The 19,535-nt window shown below is 41.2% G+C and overlaps 1 protein-coding gene across 3 annotated transcripts; it reads right to left on the reverse strand.

The window, feature by feature from the left end:
- Positions 1-1,180: 1,180 nt before the first annotated feature.
- On the reverse strand, positions 1,181-18,091 carry TP53INP2 (tumor protein p53 inducible nuclear protein 2). Of its 3 annotated transcripts, XM_063297209.1 has the most exons (4): positions 17,915-18,091; positions 3,579-3,617; positions 3,269-3,407; positions 1,181-2,284 (listed from the first exon to the last, which is right to left on the reverse strand). In XM_063297209.1, exons 1-4 carry the CDS (start codon positions 18,036-18,038, stop codon positions 2,035-2,037), a joined length of 552 nt encoding a protein of 183 aa, XP_063153279.1. In that variant the 5' UTR covers positions 18,039-18,091; the 3' UTR covers positions 1,181-2,034. The 3 variants fall into 3 exon arrangements, with proteins under 3 accessions (XP_063153279.1, XP_063153280.1, XP_063153278.1); XM_063297210.1 differs by lacking the exon at positions 3,579-3,617; XM_063297208.1 differs by having other exon boundaries at positions 3,269-3,617.
- Positions 18,092-19,535: the final 1,444 nt, after the last annotated feature.

Here is a 19,535-nt window from a genome sequence, read left to right on the forward strand (position 1 = left end):
AGTATGGGCCTTAGCCAGGAATGTTGTAAACATATGGTTTCAATACATCTGAATGGCACCAGATTAAAGGAAGATCACTTTAGTAATACTCCATATGAAGGCTACTAGTTCTGTTCTTTCTTCTATCCTTTTCTTCTTTATCTCAGTTTCTATCACTATTTTGCCAATCTTTAAATTACTACATAATGAATGTACTCAAACCAAGAGGATCCCATTTCAGTCTTTTGTTTTGAATTCATATATTTTTCCCTCCTTACTTGCAATTTTTCTTTCTCCTAAGATCAGAACAGATTTCTCTTACAAGAAGCATCATGGAAACATATATGAAAAAGCCGCAAGCTTGTAAATTTGTATGTTTGCATTTTGTTTTAAAATTTATTTATGGATACACCAGGCTCTTTGCTCCACCTGATTTTAATTTAGATATGTTTAATTTAAAAAAATTATCAGAAGCTGGCATGCTGCAAAGCAAAAATACCAGCGTCTAATAAGAATGCCCCTGGGTCTCAAGTAGGTCCTGTAGACATCCTTTAAAAATCCTTAAAAAATAAGGATTAGTGGGTAGCTACAACTATGCTTATACTGAAGAACACCCACCTGCCTATTAAGGTAAGCTGGGGTAGTGGGGAGCAAATTCCCCAGTTGGCTTCCTGATAAGTGGGTTTTTGTGAGCCATCATGGGACCTATTTGGATTTATCATGGGAACTCGTCCCTTGGCACACCGTGTTCTAAAAGTGCCCCAAAGCTTCCAAGTGTGTCTCTGAGCCCCCAAAGGTTGTCCATCCTGTCTAAATACTTGATCATGAAATTATAGAGCCATTAATAGTACTGTAAGAAACTCCTTGGTAGCCTTGTAAATAATTAGATGAAGGAAGAGTACTTTGAGAAATCCACTGTAGTCATACCTCTTAGCCCTTTTCATAACCACACATCCTCTGTAGCATTTGTAAATTGTTAATGCTAATTGCATCTGCTAAAATGGGTTTTCAAAGTTGCAGCTTTGCATCATGTGACACTTCTGAATAGAGAATTCAGGTTCTATCTATATTCCATTTGAAGTCAATGGCAAGACTCCCAGAGATTTTCATTATATTGCCTTGCAACCTTAAGGCAATTAAGGATATTCCTTATTCCTTGAAAATTCATGAGTAGCCACTACATCAACTCAGCAAAAGAAACAAATATACAAATTATTTATTTTTCAGGGAAGGAAATATGTTAAAATACATGTCATTAATCTTTAACTTGGGAGCTGTTAGGCTTCTTGTTTCTTTGTGTTCCATTTTGCACAGGAACCTGGTATCTCCATTTGTGACATCACAATCTGTTGGTTGTTTTTTTTTGTCATGAACGTGATGTCAAAAAGAAAGGCACTGATGTCACAGGCTCTCTAGTGCAACAACAAGGGATGAAAAGAAATGACAGGGCACCTTGTTCCTCCTGTAACTTATTTAAATTAAAATAAAGGTGATATATTCACTGGAAGCACCAAATTAGTCTAACACCGGCAACCGCTACAATAGCCAGTGTGTGAATTCATGCTACCTAAGGACCAAGAAACACACTCACACAAAGAAACATGGTTTCTCTTAATAACCAAGATACATATACAGTATGTTTCTCCAACACTTAAAAAAAACCCCATATATTGGAGTTTCAAAGTTGACTTGCTGTCTTGTTTCTTAATGTTAGCAAGGCATGTTGTGTTTCATTCACTATGAGATCCAAATCAAAATCTGGAAATAGGATGTAGAATAGGAGATGGGACATTAAATGCAAAAAGGAAGTCATTGATCAGAAAATGTATTTGTTGCTAAAAATAGGGTAGGGAATAAAGCTCAAGAAAAGCCCACAAAAGATCTACCATTTAATGTTGCCAGTTCATGAGAATGTAGGAAATTCTCACAGAGAGGGACGGTTAATTTCAGAAATGAGTGAAGACAACCCTCTTGGATGGAAAAAGCATTGTGAAGAACTAGTGAAGCTAAAAGTTAAAAGGATAATGCCCCACAGTGTAGACTTCCTGAAGTAGCTTAATAGTTGTACTGGCGCTGGCATGGTTGGTAGACAAAGTGGCCTCGGGGTTTGGCCCGTTGTGGGCGGCACTCTCTGGCACGGTTCTGCCTCTTCATGACTTTCTGGCTCAACTTGTGCTTCTCTGCCAACTGCTTCGCCCTCTGAATCCGACGCACTTGATTGACCTTCTCCAAGATGGCAGCCTTGGTGGCAAGAGAAGTGGAGTGGTGCGGGGGATGGCGCTGTAAACGGTTTTCAGGTACTTCCCTGCAGAAAGAAAGGCACACAAGATTGAGGTTGACCCAGTGCTTTTGATATAAGGCCCTGTTTCAAAGGACAAAGGATACATCATTTTCCCTAAATAGCAAAAGAGTGATTCATAAAAATTAACATAAGCAACTCACTCGTAAAGGTGATAAGGAACAGTCTACAACAGTCTACAACACAATGCATGACAGCTGTATGCACAGACAATTCATAAAATCTCCCTCCTACTTTTTTCAGGGGGCAAAATTATTTTACTATGGGTCTGTTCAGGCATTCAATTCAACCATGCACTGAAAACCATGGGAGAGAGAATGATGGCCTCATGCACAATGCATCCAGGCAGCAGGGGGCACATTTGAGCACAAATCTGCTGTAATGTACATTCACTGTCCTCCATAGGTAGCAAAATTCCTGGGTAGCATCTCCAAGAAGCAGAGAAATGTAACGATGTGAATAAAGTTAGCAAGTGCTTCTCTCCTCTCTATATGATTCTAATCACAGAGAGGAATCAAACACCCAAATAGGAATAATGTCATACTTGTAGGCATATCTGGGGTTCACAAGTATGCATAGTACTCTATGAAAGTTGAAAGTGTCTGAATATACTGTATATCTAGTTTGCTACATCAGAGAATCCATCTGGAAAAAAAAACCCCAAAATTTAATTGGGAGGGTGACATTCCATCCAGCCAAATAAAATAGGAAGTGTTAGTCAAATCAGAACTTAGCAGTATTTGCAAGGATAACATTCCTCAAGCATTCTTTTTACAACAAATCATATAACCCTACACATATTTACTCAGAAGTAAGTCCCACTAATTTCACAGAGGCAGAAGAAGAAGAAGAAGAAGAAGAAGAAGAAGGGAGGGGGAGGGGAGGGGGAGGGGAGGGGAGGGGGAGGGGAGGGGGAGGGGAGGGGAGAGGTTCTTCCAAGTTGTTGCAGTTCTCTCTTGGATGCAATTCTCAGTCCTGTCCTGAACTTACCTCTCCTGGATGTTCTCCTCAGGATCCTCCCTTTCCACAATGATGCTGCTGCTGGTGGTGACATATACAGACATGCTGGGATGCTCAATCAAGAGGTCCTCCATGGGGCTGCTCTCCATATTGACAGGATCAGGACCTTCTGCAGTAAAACAGGGGGGAGGGGTAACAAACCAACTCTCATCCATCAAGCAGGGGTCAGGCTGAGAGGGCATGGACCTGCTGACACAGTCACTGAGGGAGTGGGGTGAAGACGTGGTAGGTGGAAGGGACCCATGGCGGCAACGGGAAGCGCAAACAGAATCCTTCTCACCTACCCACTGCTCAGTGCCAAGACTTGAAGCCAAACTATCTAATAAGAGATGACAGCAATCACCGGCCACACAAAATGGGAACAGCCAGAACAGCAGCAGCAACAACACAAACAAAATTCAAAAGAAACACCATAGTGCAAAGCCATTCAACAGGAATGCATGGCAATGCAGGGTGCGTAGGAGTGGGTTACAGGAGGGAAAATGGTGCACACATTCAATATATTCAATGGATGGGAAGGAAGAGGGAAGGGAAGGAGAAGAGAAAGGGGGGCATTATTAGTGCAAAAGATACCCCAAAGGCATTGGTGTGACTCATCCTGAAGTCTTCCCTGAGGAGGACTGGCCCAAGATGTCCAACTATCCTGTGACTCCAATACTCGGCATCACTTGCAACTGCAGCTGTGCACCACTTGTGATGTGCTTTCCAGCATCCTTTGCCACAAATCTCCAATTGTGTCTGCTGTTTTATTTGTGGCCGTAAAATAGGTCTGCTTTGGTTGCTTGTGCAAATACCCCAGTTTTGGAAGGCTGGAATTATCATGTTGCATTAAGGAGGGAGATTAATATCCTGAAGCAAAGCAGGTGGTAAGTTATGGTACTGGGTTATTAAAATACCAAAAAGGCATAGAGTAAAAAGAGTATTTGCAAATAATAAAAATACCTAAATCTCTCCTAAAGAGTAAAAATCAACTGCTGATGATCTACAGATGCTAATATCTTTAAATGTGTGCTAATCTAAAATTAATGAGATTACAGAACAACTTTATTTTTGAATAAGGAACAAAGAATAATCATAGAAGGAAATTTGGGAACAGAAAGGGTGGTTTAAAATCAGTTACATGGCATCTCCAGCAGGCAAGGATTTTTTAAAAAGTGCTTCCCTGAGTAAAACATGCTTTCTATCTTATCCTATTAAAACTGACCCAATCGCCAGGCACTGGAAGAGATACTCTTTTTTTTAGATTAAAGCAATAATCCCACACATATTTAGAGAGACCTATCAGCCTCAGCTGCACAATTTTAACAAATACTAGACAACCCTTGATCCATTGGGTCATCATTTCAGAGATATTTCCTTACCAGATTCCTCAATGCCTTCAACAATGGCAGAGCTTCTAATGTGCTGCCTTCACTGGAAAAATTCTTTAAAATTCAGGGAGATATTCAGAGATGTACCAATCGAAGCAAATATTTGTAGCTCAGGGTTGAACTGTGGCGTCCTTGGTGCTCTCTGAGCCTTGTTGTTTTCTTGCAGACGTTTCATTGCCAGACTAGGCAACATCTTCAGTGCAAAGAGGGAGTGGGCCTTGCTCTCAGTTTATATACTGTGGCTTGCCCTGCTTGTGTTGGTGGGGGTGTTGTTCTCTCCTTGGGAATTCTTTGATTGGGCTGTTGTTTGCTGCTTGGTTGATTGCCTGAGTTAATAGTTCCTTGATTAGGGTGTATTCTGCTGTTTGAGTATTCATCTGGTGTTAATCCTAGTGTTGATTTTTGCATATCTGGGTGTTGATTGCTGGCAAGGGAGAGTACTGGTCTTTTGGCTTTTCTATTGTCTCTTTTGAATGGTATGTAAATATTGTTTACCTCTATGTGTCTGTTGATGGCTGCTTTGTCTGAGTGCCAGGCTTCCAGGAATTCTCTGGAGTTTTTGGATTTGGTTTGGTTTAGGATGCTCACAGTTTCCCAGTTGAAACTATGGTTGAGTCTGTCCATGTGTTGTGAGATTAAGGAGTTCTCATCGTGTCTTCTGGCTGCTAGTTGGTGTTCGTGGATGCGCTCTGCTAGTCTTCTGCCTGTCTGTCCTACATAGTGGCTGTTACAGTCTTTGCATTGCATGTTGTAAATAACTCCTGTTTTTCCTTCTTGGGCTATTGGGTCTTTTGGGTTGCTTAATATGTTTTGAAAAGTTCATAACTCTTCAAAACATATTAAGAGTTCAAAACTCTTCAAAACATATTAAGAGTTCAAAACTCTTCAAAACATATTAAGAGTTCAAAACTCTTCAAAACATATTAAGAGTTCAAAACTCTTCAAAACATATTAAGAGTTCATAACTCTTCAAAACATATTAAGAGTTCAAAACTCTTCAAAACATATTAAGAGTTCAAAACTCTTCAAAACATATTAAGAGTTCAAAACTCTTCAAAACATATTAAGAGTTCAAAACTCTTCAAAACATATTAAGAGTTCATAACTCTTCAAAACATATTAAGAGTTCAAAACTCTTCAAAACATATTAAGAGTTCAAAACTCTTCAAAACATATTAAGCAACCCAAAAGACCCAATAGCCCAAGAAGAAAAAACAGGAGTTATTTACAACATGCAATGCAAAGACTGTAACAGCCACTATGTAGGACAGACAGGCAGAAGACTAGCAGAGCGCATCCACGAACACCAACTGCAGTCAGAAGACACAATGAGAACTCCTTAATCTCACAATACATCGACAGACTCAACCACAGTTTCAACTGGGAAACTGTAAGCATCTTAAACCAAGCCAAATCCAAAAACTCCAGAGAATTCCTGGAAGCCTGGCACTCAGACAAAGCAGCCAACAACAGACACATAGAGGTAAACAATATTTACATACCATTCAAAAGAGACAATAGAAAAGCCAAAAGACCAGTACACTCCCTTGCCAGCAATCAACACCCAGATATGCAAAAATCAACACTAGGATTAACACCAGATGAACCATCAAACAGCACAATACACCCTAATCAAGGAACTATTAACTCAGGTGATCAACCAAGCAGCAAACGACAACCCAATCAAAGAACTCCCAAGGAGAGAACAACACCCCCACCAACACAAGCAGGGCAAGCCACGGTATATAAACTGAGAGCAAGGCCCACTCCCTCTTTGCACTGAAGATGTTGCCTAGTCTGGCAATGAAACATCTGCAAGAAAACAACAAGGCTCAGAGAGCACCAAGGACGCCGCAATTCAGAGATGTATCTACCTTGAAAATAGCCCATGTCATTCATACTGAACTGTATAGCCCAGTCAAACATCAGGAGTTATCCACAGGAAATGTTTTATGACATTTTGTATTATGTCATAAAATGTTTTATGATATTTTTACATCATAAAATATTTTATAAAATTTGCCAGATTTCTATTCCACAGGAGTCATGGGTTCCAGATTTTGGACACATTCTGCAAGTTAGCCCATCTGAGGTACTTTGGTTCAAAAATGTTTGCCCTATGATGCACTGTCTCACCCAGTGAAAGATTACAAATTATTAAACAGATACGAGAGCTTTAGTAGTATATAGATAGATTGTGCCAAAATTTGTCATATGATTTCCCATTTTCTTCTCCTTTGTTCTCAGGGTGTTTTAGAATCTCTTGGAGATGTTTGTGAGTTTCATTTATTGTTGTGGGATACTGTACAACTGTTTTCTGTTAGATTACCTCTCCACCATTCTGCAGCTTTCCCAGCTGCCCCTGCTTCTTGATTTAGGAAAACCTCCATAATCATGGGATTAACATGGAAGAAGCCAGAGAAGCTGCTCTATCCAGAAAATCTTCACTGAAATTTTAGCCTCATTTGGAAATGAAAAATAAAATTAAACCCCCTGTGTTAGTCTTAAGCCCTCCTCGCTTCTGACTCCATTGCCTGTTCCCTTTCAGTAGAAACCATACAATTGCCCAGTGGAAGAAGGCAAAGCCAAGCAAGGGTGCTCCTTTTTCTTCCTCTTCTCCTCACTGCCTGCACATTTGAAAAGGACCAGAGAACAAGGCAGGAAGCTTTAGGTATGCCTAGCACACCCCTACCGAGCATGACCTTGGACTCCTTTTGCTGTCACTCCTTAGAGGAAGTCTAAGAAAGATGGCAACCCATCAAGTATGCTGAAACAGCAAAAAAAAAAATCTTTGAAATGGTGACAAAGTTTCAGCAAATAAGGAAGTAAATAAGGCTACATCTTAGTCACACAAGGTGAGAGGTCTGTAAAAATGGAGAAGTAAAAAAGGTCTAGGCGGACCAACATATAACTGCTTCAGAAGGTCCCTTCTCTACTAGAGTTATGCTTCTTCTTGATTGCTGATCAGAGGGACTGAGCTCATGATTTCACAAGAGACACAGCAGTTGCTATTTCCCCCAGTTATCCTAAAATGGGGAAGCTTTGCTGCTAGCAAAAACGGCAGAGCAGCATGAAGTCCCAGCACAGCAAACTTAAAGTCTTACAGAAACAAACTGACATTACACAAACAGTTGTCTTAATTTTCCTAAGAACACTTTCTGTGTAATAGTGCCAGTGGGGTGTAGCGGTTAATATACTGAACTAGAAGCAGGGAGACCCACGCTCTGGTATGCCCTCAGTTACAGAAGCTCACTGGGTGATTTTGTGTCAGTCCAGGGTTATCTCTGTGGAAAAATAGGAGAAAGGAGCATTATGTATGCCATCTTGACCTCCTCTAAGAAAGGTGGGATAGAACATACATACATACATACATACATACAGGAGTTCTATCCATGCAGGGTTGGGCTGATTCTCTAGCATAGCTGTTCTAACATGACCTACTCTGGAATTGCAACAACTGTTTTTTAAAAATGCATTTTTGCTAGATTGTCAAATCATATCCTGGTGAAGATGAAAGAAACACCAAACGCTGGATGCTGTAATTAAGATTTTGATGGAACTTGCTCTGAAAAAGAAGAATCTTCAAATGATGGGACAAACATATTCAATTTTGCACGAATTTCCACCATTTTTAAGGAATTCTCTAAAAATAGAATTTAAGATTGTGCAGTACTTCAGAATTGATTCCAAGGAGTTCTTCAGAACACACAGGGCACAAATGTATTTTCATTTATTTATTTATTTGTTTCTTTTTTATCCCGCCTTTATTATTTTTATAAATAACTCAAGGCGGCGAACATACCTAATACTCCTTCCTCCTCCTATTTTCCCCACAACAACAACCCTGTGAGGTGAGTTGGGCTGAGAGAGAGTGACCGGCCCAAGGGCACCCAGCCGGCTTTCATGCCTAAGGCAGGACTAGAACTCTCAGTCTCCTGGTTTCTAGCCCAGCACCTTGTCTGCAATGCTTTGAAGCAACTCTGTCTTCTCCCTCATTTGCTTTACTTAACTTTTTCCAGTTTCAGAAAAAAAATGGGGCTGCTTTAAAGAGTTTCAAATAGATGCTGTGTTTCTACCCCACTTGCTTCAAAACACTTTTTGGAATTAAATGCAAAGTATTATACAGCTGTATTAAGCATGTAAAGCTTATATGCCAACAGGTCTATCAAGTTGGAGGATCAATAAGTTTGCATTGCAAACAACCAGATTCTCTCCCTGCTCCCGCATAATGTCATCTGAGGTCCTTGTACAAGGAAAAACTGCCTGGCTATTGAGATGTCATGCTTCCAGCATAGGAACTCACATTGAAAGCTATGATGGTGGCACCCTAGTTATGCAGCCAGGCCATTTTTCTTCCAGTTGCAACTATGGTTGTATGTTGCAGCAGAGTCTCTACATGGGAGTGGGGGTGTGGGTTGTGGGGAGAATAATGGCTCATTTTAGCCCAGAGTCTGGGAAGGAGGACAAAGCATGTTTGGCCCAGGCAGTTTACATAAGCAGAGAAAACCAAGCTGGACAGTTTTTTTATCGGGCCCATAAAATTGACTAGAAAGATGATGGTGAGGTTTGTTGATAAGGTTGCTTCTTAAACCTACTGGAGCAGTGTTTCTCAACCTTGGCAACTTTAAGATGTGTGGACTACCCATCTAGCTGGCTGGGGATTTCTAGGAGTTGTAGTCCACACATCTTAAAGTTGCCAAGGTTGAGAAACACTGTACTCGAGAGCTCCCAATTCAGGCAGCGGGAGCAGAATTAGCCAAGAGTTCCCACAAGCAGGAAAGCAGGCCATGTCTAAGCCCCCAGATTGTCTATTGTCACAAACTGCAAAACAGACACTTTGCTATTTGAACGCTGCCATAGCCGAGCTGGAAAAAAATGCGTTTGGCTGTCAAGGAGGGTGATGTCATGGGAACATGGAAGTGTGTTGCTATGTCAGAATTGATGTAAACACCACTTGTGGAGAACCCTTGGGAGTAGTTTTTCAGGACACAAAGGCAGCTGCAGTTAAGAAAGAGATGTGGGGCTGGATCCCACACTATATTTCTGCACAAAGCCTAAATGAAAAGTATTAATTCTTTATTGTCTTTGCTTTTTCCTTGCTGTCTCCTTCTCTTTTGCAGTCATCCCCAATCTGATATTCTAGAAATCTTTGCCACCTAAATCATAATACTTGTAATCATGCTAATAAGGAATATACTTTGCTCCAGGGTGGGGCATGGTTGTTAAAGTCTTGGGGCTGATCCACACGACCAACTTGCCCAAGGTGAGTATGGGCCACTGACTTTCTGAGGGCAGGAACAAATCTGTATTTCTCTGGATTACCATTAATCTCAATGGGACATAGCCTGAAAAACTGCAGAGGCTTTTTCCTTGATTTGTTGGTTTAAAAAGTTGCAAGATGAGGTTTGGAGATATCAGTGTCATAAGATTAACTCTTTTGAATGGAAGCTACAATTTAAATTATATCAAATTCTGTTTTTGTTCTGTCTCTTGGAGTTTTTCCCCTGGCATGCTACTCAGAACCTAGTGTGGTCCTGGGTTTGAAAGCTATGCATCTCTGCCCTGGTATAATGGTATGTGGGAATGACCCTGGGAGACGGGAGGGAGAGCCACAGACTGGACAACTGGCCTGTAAAAGGTATATCAGCCCACAGAAGGAGGGAGGGAGACCACGGGAAATGTTTCAGAAGGGATCTTCCCTAGTTTTCCAGAGAGTAAAAGGAAAGGAGGGGGAGAAATACTTTCAGTCTTGCAAGATTCTGTTAATATAACCTTACAATAAAGATAGTGCTAGTACTCCTGATTATGCTTCTTGTCTGGACTACCTCACTGGGCTAACACTTGGGCAAGGACCTCAGAAGCTACATGGAAGGAGCAGGCTGAATCACTTTGCTCCCAACCACATCGCCCTCACCATGTTTTCTGGAGCTCTGTGCACAATTCTAGAGTCACTTGCACAAATACACCAAGACAGTCTTACTTACACACCATTCTCACATACCCCTATAAGGATTAATAACAGTCTGTAGGTAATTTAAAACAGGGAAAAAACATGGAGTCCCATACAGTCTCTGTCAGGGTTCTTCTGATCAAAACCAAAACTCCCACCCTCTGGAACATCCTTCCCCCAGAGGTGAGACAAGCCCCCTTGCTCCTGGACTTCTGCAAAAAGCTAAAAACCTGGTTTTGCCATCATGCCTGGAGAAGGATGGGGAACAGCCATTCGTGGGGATGGCTAGTGCCCTAGGACGATCTTGTATACTCACAGACTGAAACACAACTTTTAGCCATCTGGATTTTATCATATTTTATTTTATTTTTATATTTTTATTGTCTATTTATTATTGTATTTATATTGATACTGAATTTTAAATCCTGTTTCTGTAAACCACCCAGAGTCCCTCCTTCGGGGGGGAGATGGGCAGTAATAAAATTTGACAGATAGATAGATAGAGAAAACTCCCCGCATCTTCTTCTAAAATTAAATGGAGAAATCATGGCAGATTATCTGCCTGGCTTCCATTTCAAACAGCCGCAGCAATTCTGAATTGTATTTGGATACAGGAATATAAAGTGTTTCATACATCACACATAAGCTCTTATTTTAAAATATTTGAATAAGAATTTTCATAGACAACAAGTTGTGTATTCTGTGCCTATACACTGGTCCAATTACGTCATGGAATTAAATCTCGATTATGATTACTAAATCCAGAGGTGTACCTGGAAAGAAGTTTTACTGACCTAAATGGTGCTTACTTTCTTCCTCTAAAACAAATGAACTTTAATAAAAGGTCTGGGCCTACTGTAATTCACATTAATTAGAAACCAGGCCTTTAGACATAATTAGAAATGCAAACCATCTCGAAATTAATGATTGTCATTTACTCTGCTAGGTGAACTGAGATCCTATCAAATCCTATGGTTTCTATTTTAATTTGTTTTTCTTCATTCTCCGTCTTTCTCTTGCCTAGCCTGCCACTGAGAATATTAAACTAGTAAAACTCGAAATCCTTATGATCATCCAATTCATTTGCAAAAGCCAAGAGAACCTATCAATTAGCCTGGTGCTTCAGCAGATGACATCACTCCCTCTGTTGCAGAAAAATAATCTCTACATCATTGGACTGCTCATGTAATAGATTTGAAGGTGGAGGCTCTGCTGATCTCTTAGTTAGGCTTGTGTAATTCTGGTACCAGGAACAGGGTGGCCATAATTAGATCTCTGATTACCCAGAGGTATGCGATTAGTTTCTTGTTTTTGTTTTTTTCAACCAACCAACGTTGCATCTTGTAGATTGTTGGCCAAGCATGTAGCAGGAAGAATACAAAGATCAAAATATCACTCAGCTTGCAGCTGCTGAAGTCTATCTGGCTTAAAAACAAGATGGGTGGGGGATGGTGTTGGGGATCATGATTATTTACATATAATCATTTCATATAGTGATTATTTTGATTTAAGCCAATCTTCCCCAACTGATGCCCTCCCAACAGAATCTGTTTCAATTCCAATACCCCCTGCTAATACAGTGGCTATGCTGGTTAGGAATATAGAAATGGAAGGAACACCAGGTTATAGAAGGCCACTTAAAAAAATGTTTTAGACTGATCTAGACTACTGGACATACTTAAGTCAGGTGGCATATAAATTCAATAAATTACTATGTATTATTATTATTTATTTATTTCAGGAAATTTTTTGAAGTATCCATCAGTCTCACCAATGCTGGCTGGGTTAATATGGGTTAACTGTCATACTGTAATGTATAGGAATTAAAAAGATGGAAAATCCGTGGGCCTTCAGGTGTTGCTAAACTGCAGCTCCCAGTATCCCATATCACTGGCCGTGTTGTCTGGACCTGTTGGGACTTAGAGCTTCAGATATAGGTTCTGGAGGCCCACAGTTTGGGAAACAGTTGAAGCAAGGAACTACAGAATATCCTTTCCTCCAGCTGTCTGTCCCTCATAATGCCTAGTTTGTATGACTTGTGTCTGTGGTGAAAGAAAGGCAACTCTGTATTTTCCCCTCAGGCAGAGACTGCTGGTTAGCGAACTGATTACCCTCATCCACTACCAGTAGCTCACTTGGCTTCCATCCCTGCAATTTCAAAGCATTCTGGTTGTTTATGCTTCCCATCCCTTCTCTAGGGAGATGCTATATGGTGTCCCCCAAAATGTTTTGAATAACAACTACTGCAAATGCTCATTATATGATCTGATGGTGGTATTGAGGGGAATTGTGGTTTAAAGAAACCTGGAAGTCACCAGGTTGATTCTCCCTGCCCTTTTCAAGAAATAGCTGAGCTACAGGGAAAAGGGGGCTCTGGAGTCCCATTGTTTGGCTGCCTCTTTCCTGATTCTCAACTGTTTCTCGCCTATCACCTAAGCAACTTTGGAGCATTTTCCACAGCAAATAGTTGAGGAACAGTTGAACATTGGGAAGGAGTATTGGAGACACAAGATTGTATGCTACGTTGCCGCATTTTCTCAGCCACTCCGTGGGAGAGTATGCTGCATCTGTTAGTTCTCTGTGTCTTATTTGTGAGTGTAGCACTCATTGCTTAGTGCTCCAGACAGAAGTGCTAAAGGCATGAAGCACATGAAGCCCAAGATAGAGATCAAATGCAATAACGTTCCTAAGGAAAGAACAGTCCTTTTAATCTGAAACCTATTTTATAGCACACTCCAGTATAAGGGCAAAAAGGGGAGTATAATAGTTTGGTTTCAAGTCAAGATACTAAAATGTAACTTAGAAAAATAAAGAGGATTGGCAAGGAGCAATATGTTAAAAACAAAGCTATGGAGAACATTGTTGACTTGGCTTCTTCACTTAATTTGCAAGCAAACAATTGCCATTGGAAATGATTGAGTCATATGACTTCCACCCAACAGCAGGACAAAGGCAGAGATCTGGCTGGCCTGAAAAACTAGTCTGGGAGACACACAGAATTTCAAGCCAAAAGTGTAATTGTAAACAAATTATTTGGATTCTTGCCAGGTTTCAGGCACAGGCATGGGACAGAAACTATAGTGGTTGCTCTTGTGGATGACTTCTAATAGGACCTGGGGCAAGGGGTGGGAGGAATATAGCACTTCTGGTCCTGTTAGATCTCTCAGAAGCCTTCAGTATGATCAATAAGGTATCCTTCTGGGCAGACGGTAAGGGTTTTTTTTTCAGTGGTTCTGCTCCTTCCTAACTGGGTAGCTCCAGTCAATAGTGATGGGAGAAGAGGGATCAAGGCCACGTCCATATCCACTTAGTGTGGGGTGCCTCACGGTTCAATCCTATTCTCATCTTATTTGATATCTATGTGAAATTGCAGGTAGAGGTCACCCATTGATCCAAGCTAAGTTATCATCAGTTTTTTATACATCTATATGCTAGGCTGAGTAGGAGATGAAACAGATGTGGCTGTCAGGGACTGGATGGGTTGAAAAAGTGTTAGATTAAATCCCTGCAAGTTGGAGTGATAGTCCAGAAATCACGTGGCTCCTCAGAAGCCCCCACTTTGGCTCTGGATGGGGTGGCACTCCCTCTGATGGTGGAGGTCTATGATCTGGGAGTTCTCCTGGACTCATGGCTCCTATTGGGACAGCAGGTGGAGGCCGTGGCCAGGAGAACCTTCACCCAGCTTCATCTGGTATACCAAATGTGGCCTTTCTTGTATCAAAATACCTGAACCGAAGCCATTAATACCCCCAGCATCTCATGTTTGGAATAATGCAATGCGTTCTTCTTGGGGCTGTCTTTGAAGAGTATTTGGAAATACAGTACTGTACAGAAAGTAGCAGCTCAACTGCTGACAGGTGCAAGTTGATCCAGTAGAGCAACATCTTTGCCATTGCTGCACTAGTTACTTAAAAAATTCTGGATATAGTTCAAAGTGTAGTACCACCTATAAAGCCCTTTATGGTTTGGGTCCTGATTTCCTTCAGGACCAATGGCTCCAGGTGAAATCTGCCATTCTATACTTTAGGGTCATGGATGCACACCCCATATTTCCTCCATGAGGCTTGGGGGTAGGGACATGCATTCTTGGTGGCTTCTTCAGCCGTAGGGACCAGTTGGCCATTCCTCAGTGTAAAGAAGGTCTCTGCTCTGTTATTATTCAGAAGGGGAGTGGGCTTTTGGGTCATCATTGATAGGCAAGCTGCTATTACATTTTCAACCAGTTGGGTTTATTTGCTCATTACACTTTTATTGTTTTATGAGCTGTTACATCATTTTATGCCACTGTTTTATTTTTGTAAGTTGCTCAGAGACTTATGATTGGGATATACAGAAATCTTGAAAACACACAAACAAACAAACAGAGTGACTTGATCAATCATGCTAACCAATTGCTTGCTTAATATAGTTGGTTGCTTAAGCTATAAGTGACTGGACTCCCATAACATACTGAGCCCTAAACCATGGCTTACACATGGCAATAGCTGGGTTGCCCCACTAAGCCAAACCAAAACCCACATTATGGTTCAATGCAATGTAAGTTATCTAGCCACTGATTTTGAAGCAAAGTCTACTGAGATAGCAGGACCTTTTTTCCAGTAAATTGTTAATTAAACTACCATTAAGATCTGAAAAATGTCTGTAATTATAATTATAAATATTATCAAATCAAAATATGATGGAAACTCATGCCCTGGAAAGGCAAGGAGATATGCCTAGAATGCTCTATAGCTTTTTTGAGACTTTTGCTAGTGCTACCTTTGCCATTGGAAGCAACAAAGTGGAAAGAATGGTGAAAATTATGGGATGAATTAGAAGATGGCATAGCTGCCTGTTCCTAAAAGGGAGGAACACAAAATCACTGCAAACTTCATCCCGGTATAACCAAGGTCCCAGTATGGCTAGAAGAGAGGCTTTGTCACCATAGGGTTGAGTAGACTAAGGAAGCAAAATGCTTGTGTTTATATTATGTTTTATTATGTGTTATCTTTTATGTTATGGCCCTTATGCCAGGACCTTCCTAAAACGGTGCCTTAATGAGACTGACCCCACCTGCAGAAAAGCACCTAGCCAAGCTCAAACACCGAACAGGGTTGTACCTGGTTCGTATTGGTTGATAGGAGACTACCAGAAAATCCAAAGCTTGTGGTCTAGGCTGGGAAATTGTAGACATATCCCAAAAGAAGGTTATGACCATGCCAGGAAAACTACATGGATGTGACCATGAGGTCACAGAGTCAAACTCAACTTGAAGGAGCTTTTAATTACTAACACTGGAGATATTCACAACACTCCAGTGTGACCCACTAGCAGCACATCACTGCCACTTGGAAACCAGCAGGACGTGGCTTATTTTCTCCCTGTGCCTTAGCCGTTAGCAGAAGCAGCCACCCATGTATGTGGTTCTGTTCTCCCTGCCACTTTCCCTGACTCCCAGCCTATAGTTTGCACAGAGAAGGTGGGAGTGACAGGGGAGAAGAGCTAGAGACAGGGTTTTCTCTCTTCTAAGGAATGACTTGCAACCACAGTGAATTGTGTGGGGTGGGGCTCGGTCTATGGGATGCACTTGACCACAGCCAGCCAATCCTCCCCTCTATCTATTTCCATTTTAGGTATATGGAAAGAGCTGAGAGAAGAGTATATTTTAAGTTGGGAACTGATAAATTAGGAGCCACCCAAAGAGGAAGTTTGTGTTTCTTGCATAAGACAAGCCCAAAGGAAAAGCAATGGCTCAGAGGCCAACTTCCTTCCTTTGCTTATTGTTGGATCATCCATGGACTCTGCTAACTCTGTTAACTGCATAGTTAACAAAACTTTACTATTTGTATCCTTTTAAAGTGCTAGAAGTGGTAGAATATTTGCTGCAGACTTCAAATTTGGGGTTCAGACCTTAAACCTGAGACCTTTCTCTGAAAAAAACAGGGAAAATATAGTGTGAGATAATTACCCTGCAGAAGCAGCTAATCTGCATGGCCAGCATCACCTGAACCATTTTACATCACACCCTAATCTCTGTACAGATGGAAGGAGGACTGAGTGAATCATACAGACCAAAGGGGGGGAAAGCTGTTGGGTGTACTGTATGAGATCTATAGGGGTGAGAAACCTATGGCTTCCAGGTGTTGCAGACTTATAGTTCCCAGTATCCCTCACTGTAGGCAATACGACTGGAACTGCTGGGACTAGTCATTCAGCCACATCTGAAGGGCCACAGGTTCTTCTAGTCTGTGGAATGGTAATTACATCCTGTCCAACTTGGGATCTAACTTCCCGAAGGAATAACTTTTGCTACATAAATTTGCCATTTTCTGCCCATTGAAGTAATATGTACAGGCTTTTTTCTAGGAGATCTTGCTTTCACAGATTAGGTGGCTGATAGCTGGAGAAAAATGTTTTATGACGGCCCATTTTCAGGCTGTTCTCCTGCAAGAACCTGATCCAGCACCAACTCTTAAGTCTTGAAGGCAGGGCACTACCTTTTCATTTTCCTAGGCTTTTAAAACTCTTACTTTTATATGGTTATTTTGTCTGACATGTCTTTAATGTGCCTGTTAATAAGGCTGGATCAAGTCCATAATGAGGCCTGAAACAATGGTTGCACATGAAGCAAAAATACGTTTTATCCCAAGGTTGGAACCACATCTAGAATGTTCCTTCTGAACCGTTGAAATGGTTGCATTCTGCTGGAACAAAGCTCAACATGTTTCAAGTGCTTGGATGGAAAGCGATGATAAATCGACTCTTCCTTCCTTGTTATCCTCCAGTTATATTTAATCTGAGTAGAAATGGTGGGATTCTCTTTCTCTCATAAGCTTTCTGGACAGATGTGTAGTAAATGTGTAAAGAATGAAAGGAGGAGGAAGAGGAGAAAAACACTGTAGATATCCTCATATGGAACTATTGGAAGCAGGCCTAGAACAGTAACAGGCCTCCTGCGACCTTGGGCTTTACAGTAATTGCACCATATTGAGCATATGCCTTAATCTGGCTTTGACTGAATGAGCCAGAAGTGGTCCTTTCATCGAACTGCGGCAAAAGAGGATGGAATGGGCAGTAGGGCCAATGATCCCTGCTGCTGAAAGGCCGGGTTCCCCCTACTTCTTTTCTTTCTAAACTGTATTTAATCATTAGTACGTAACTTTAAGAATTGCTGCCTGACTACTTTTGCCCCAATCCCTCCCTGTTCCTTTATTCCCCTGTATCACTTTTTAAAATTGCAACTAGTCACAATGCTTCCATTCTGCAATTTGAGAATGATATCGTGAGAATCCAATCATTTCCTCTAACGTTTCTCACCTGGCAGATCAATAATAAGCCATCCATCTTCTTCTTCCTCTTTAGAAACAAAAGGCTTAGGTTCCTCAAGGTCTTCAACAGTGCCGCTATCACTGAAGAAAAGGCTGGTGAAGCGCTGGAACATGGCGGGAAAAGGATTTCTAAGATGGACGTTGAAAGGAAAATGGAAGCACGGCTGTAGATCAGTCTGTGTAGCCAGAAAATGCTGCTGTGGTGTAAATCGATGGGTGAGTTTTCCAAAAGGCAGGAGCTGTCTGTTGCTGGGGTATTTTCCCCCTCTGAAGTCTTATCTGAGTTGAGTTATGTATAGTGCAATCATAAGGTTCTTCACTTGGCTTCAGTGCAAAGGCCTGCAAAGATTAAGGGGCGGGGAGGAGAGGGGGGGGGAGAGAGAGAACATAATTTAAATTCGCTTAAAAGAAAAGCAAAAGTGCTGTGAATCACAAGGAATTCAGATGACCCTGAGAAAGAAGGGGAGGGGAATCCTGGCATGGATCATAAACTTAATTTGCTCTGATTATGACGTTTTTTTGGTGTCTTTTAGTTTCATCTCAGCAGGGTGGCCTCCCTCCTCACTTTCACTGAAAACATTTCTTCAATGTTCAAGGAGCTCTTCAAAGCTCCCCTGAGTTTAAGGGAAGGACTTTTCCTACAGACCCAGCTCGCTTGGATTAATGTCAACATGCTTTCTCTCATAAACATGCAAAGACACTTCCTGTTCCCTAGTCCCTCAGCTGGATTTGTTCAGAGGACAAATTCAGGACCTTTTTTGATATCCGTATTGCAAGTAATAGTAGATATTTGACGAGATTTGATACTTGTATTGCAGGTAATAGTTGATATCTCAGGACCTCAGTCAACTGCTTGTCTGTTTTCTTACCCTTTATTTTCATTGTAGCCCTGGAGAAGTGCCCCTGAATTTTTCTATTCCAATGAACCCTTCCAACCTGAGGCCATCTCCTGGGACTAAAATCTCCTTTCAGTTACACTCAACTCCTGATCCATGTAATTTTCCTTGGCATCAGTGAAGTACCCATTTGTCATTGTCACCTTCTGGGATATTTTATTTGACTTTCCAATCTAGCCTACATCCTTGGGATTTCCTGATGGCCTCTCGTCTGAGTACTCATCAGACTGGATCCTGCTTCAGTTTTTGAGATCTGCCAAGATTCAGCAAGGTGCTGCTAAATGTCCCATATTTGACCATGCTGGCTGGAGATTTTAGAAATTGCTTTTCCAACACCTTCGTAGGGCACCATGTTGGGAATATTGCCTCAATATGTTCCTACCCTTGATATTAACAATTCCAACTCCTTCACTGTTCACAGCATGGAATTATAGTATGTTGCTGTTACCTAACCCAGAACCCTTGATGATGTTATCTCTTTTTCTTTATCTATTACCTTCCTTAAAGTCTAGATTCTATGAATATCTGTGACACAACTCCCTTATTACTTCATTCTACCATAACTAGCCTTTACAACATATACTCCCAAGTTTCTTTGTGTGGCTTTCTGAGTCAGAACCATTCATATAACAGAAGTTTGGCAGACATTTTTGCTAAAACAATAAGCAAAGTAGCTTAGCACACTTATTTCACTCACAGACATAGTATGTGACC

Source organism: Candoia aspera, chromosome 3 (genome assembly GCF_035149785.1).
Source record: "Candoia aspera isolate rCanAsp1 chromosome 3, rCanAsp1.hap2, whole genome shotgun sequence".
NCBI lineage: Eukaryota > Metazoa > Chordata > Lepidosauria > Squamata > Boidae > Candoia > Candoia aspera.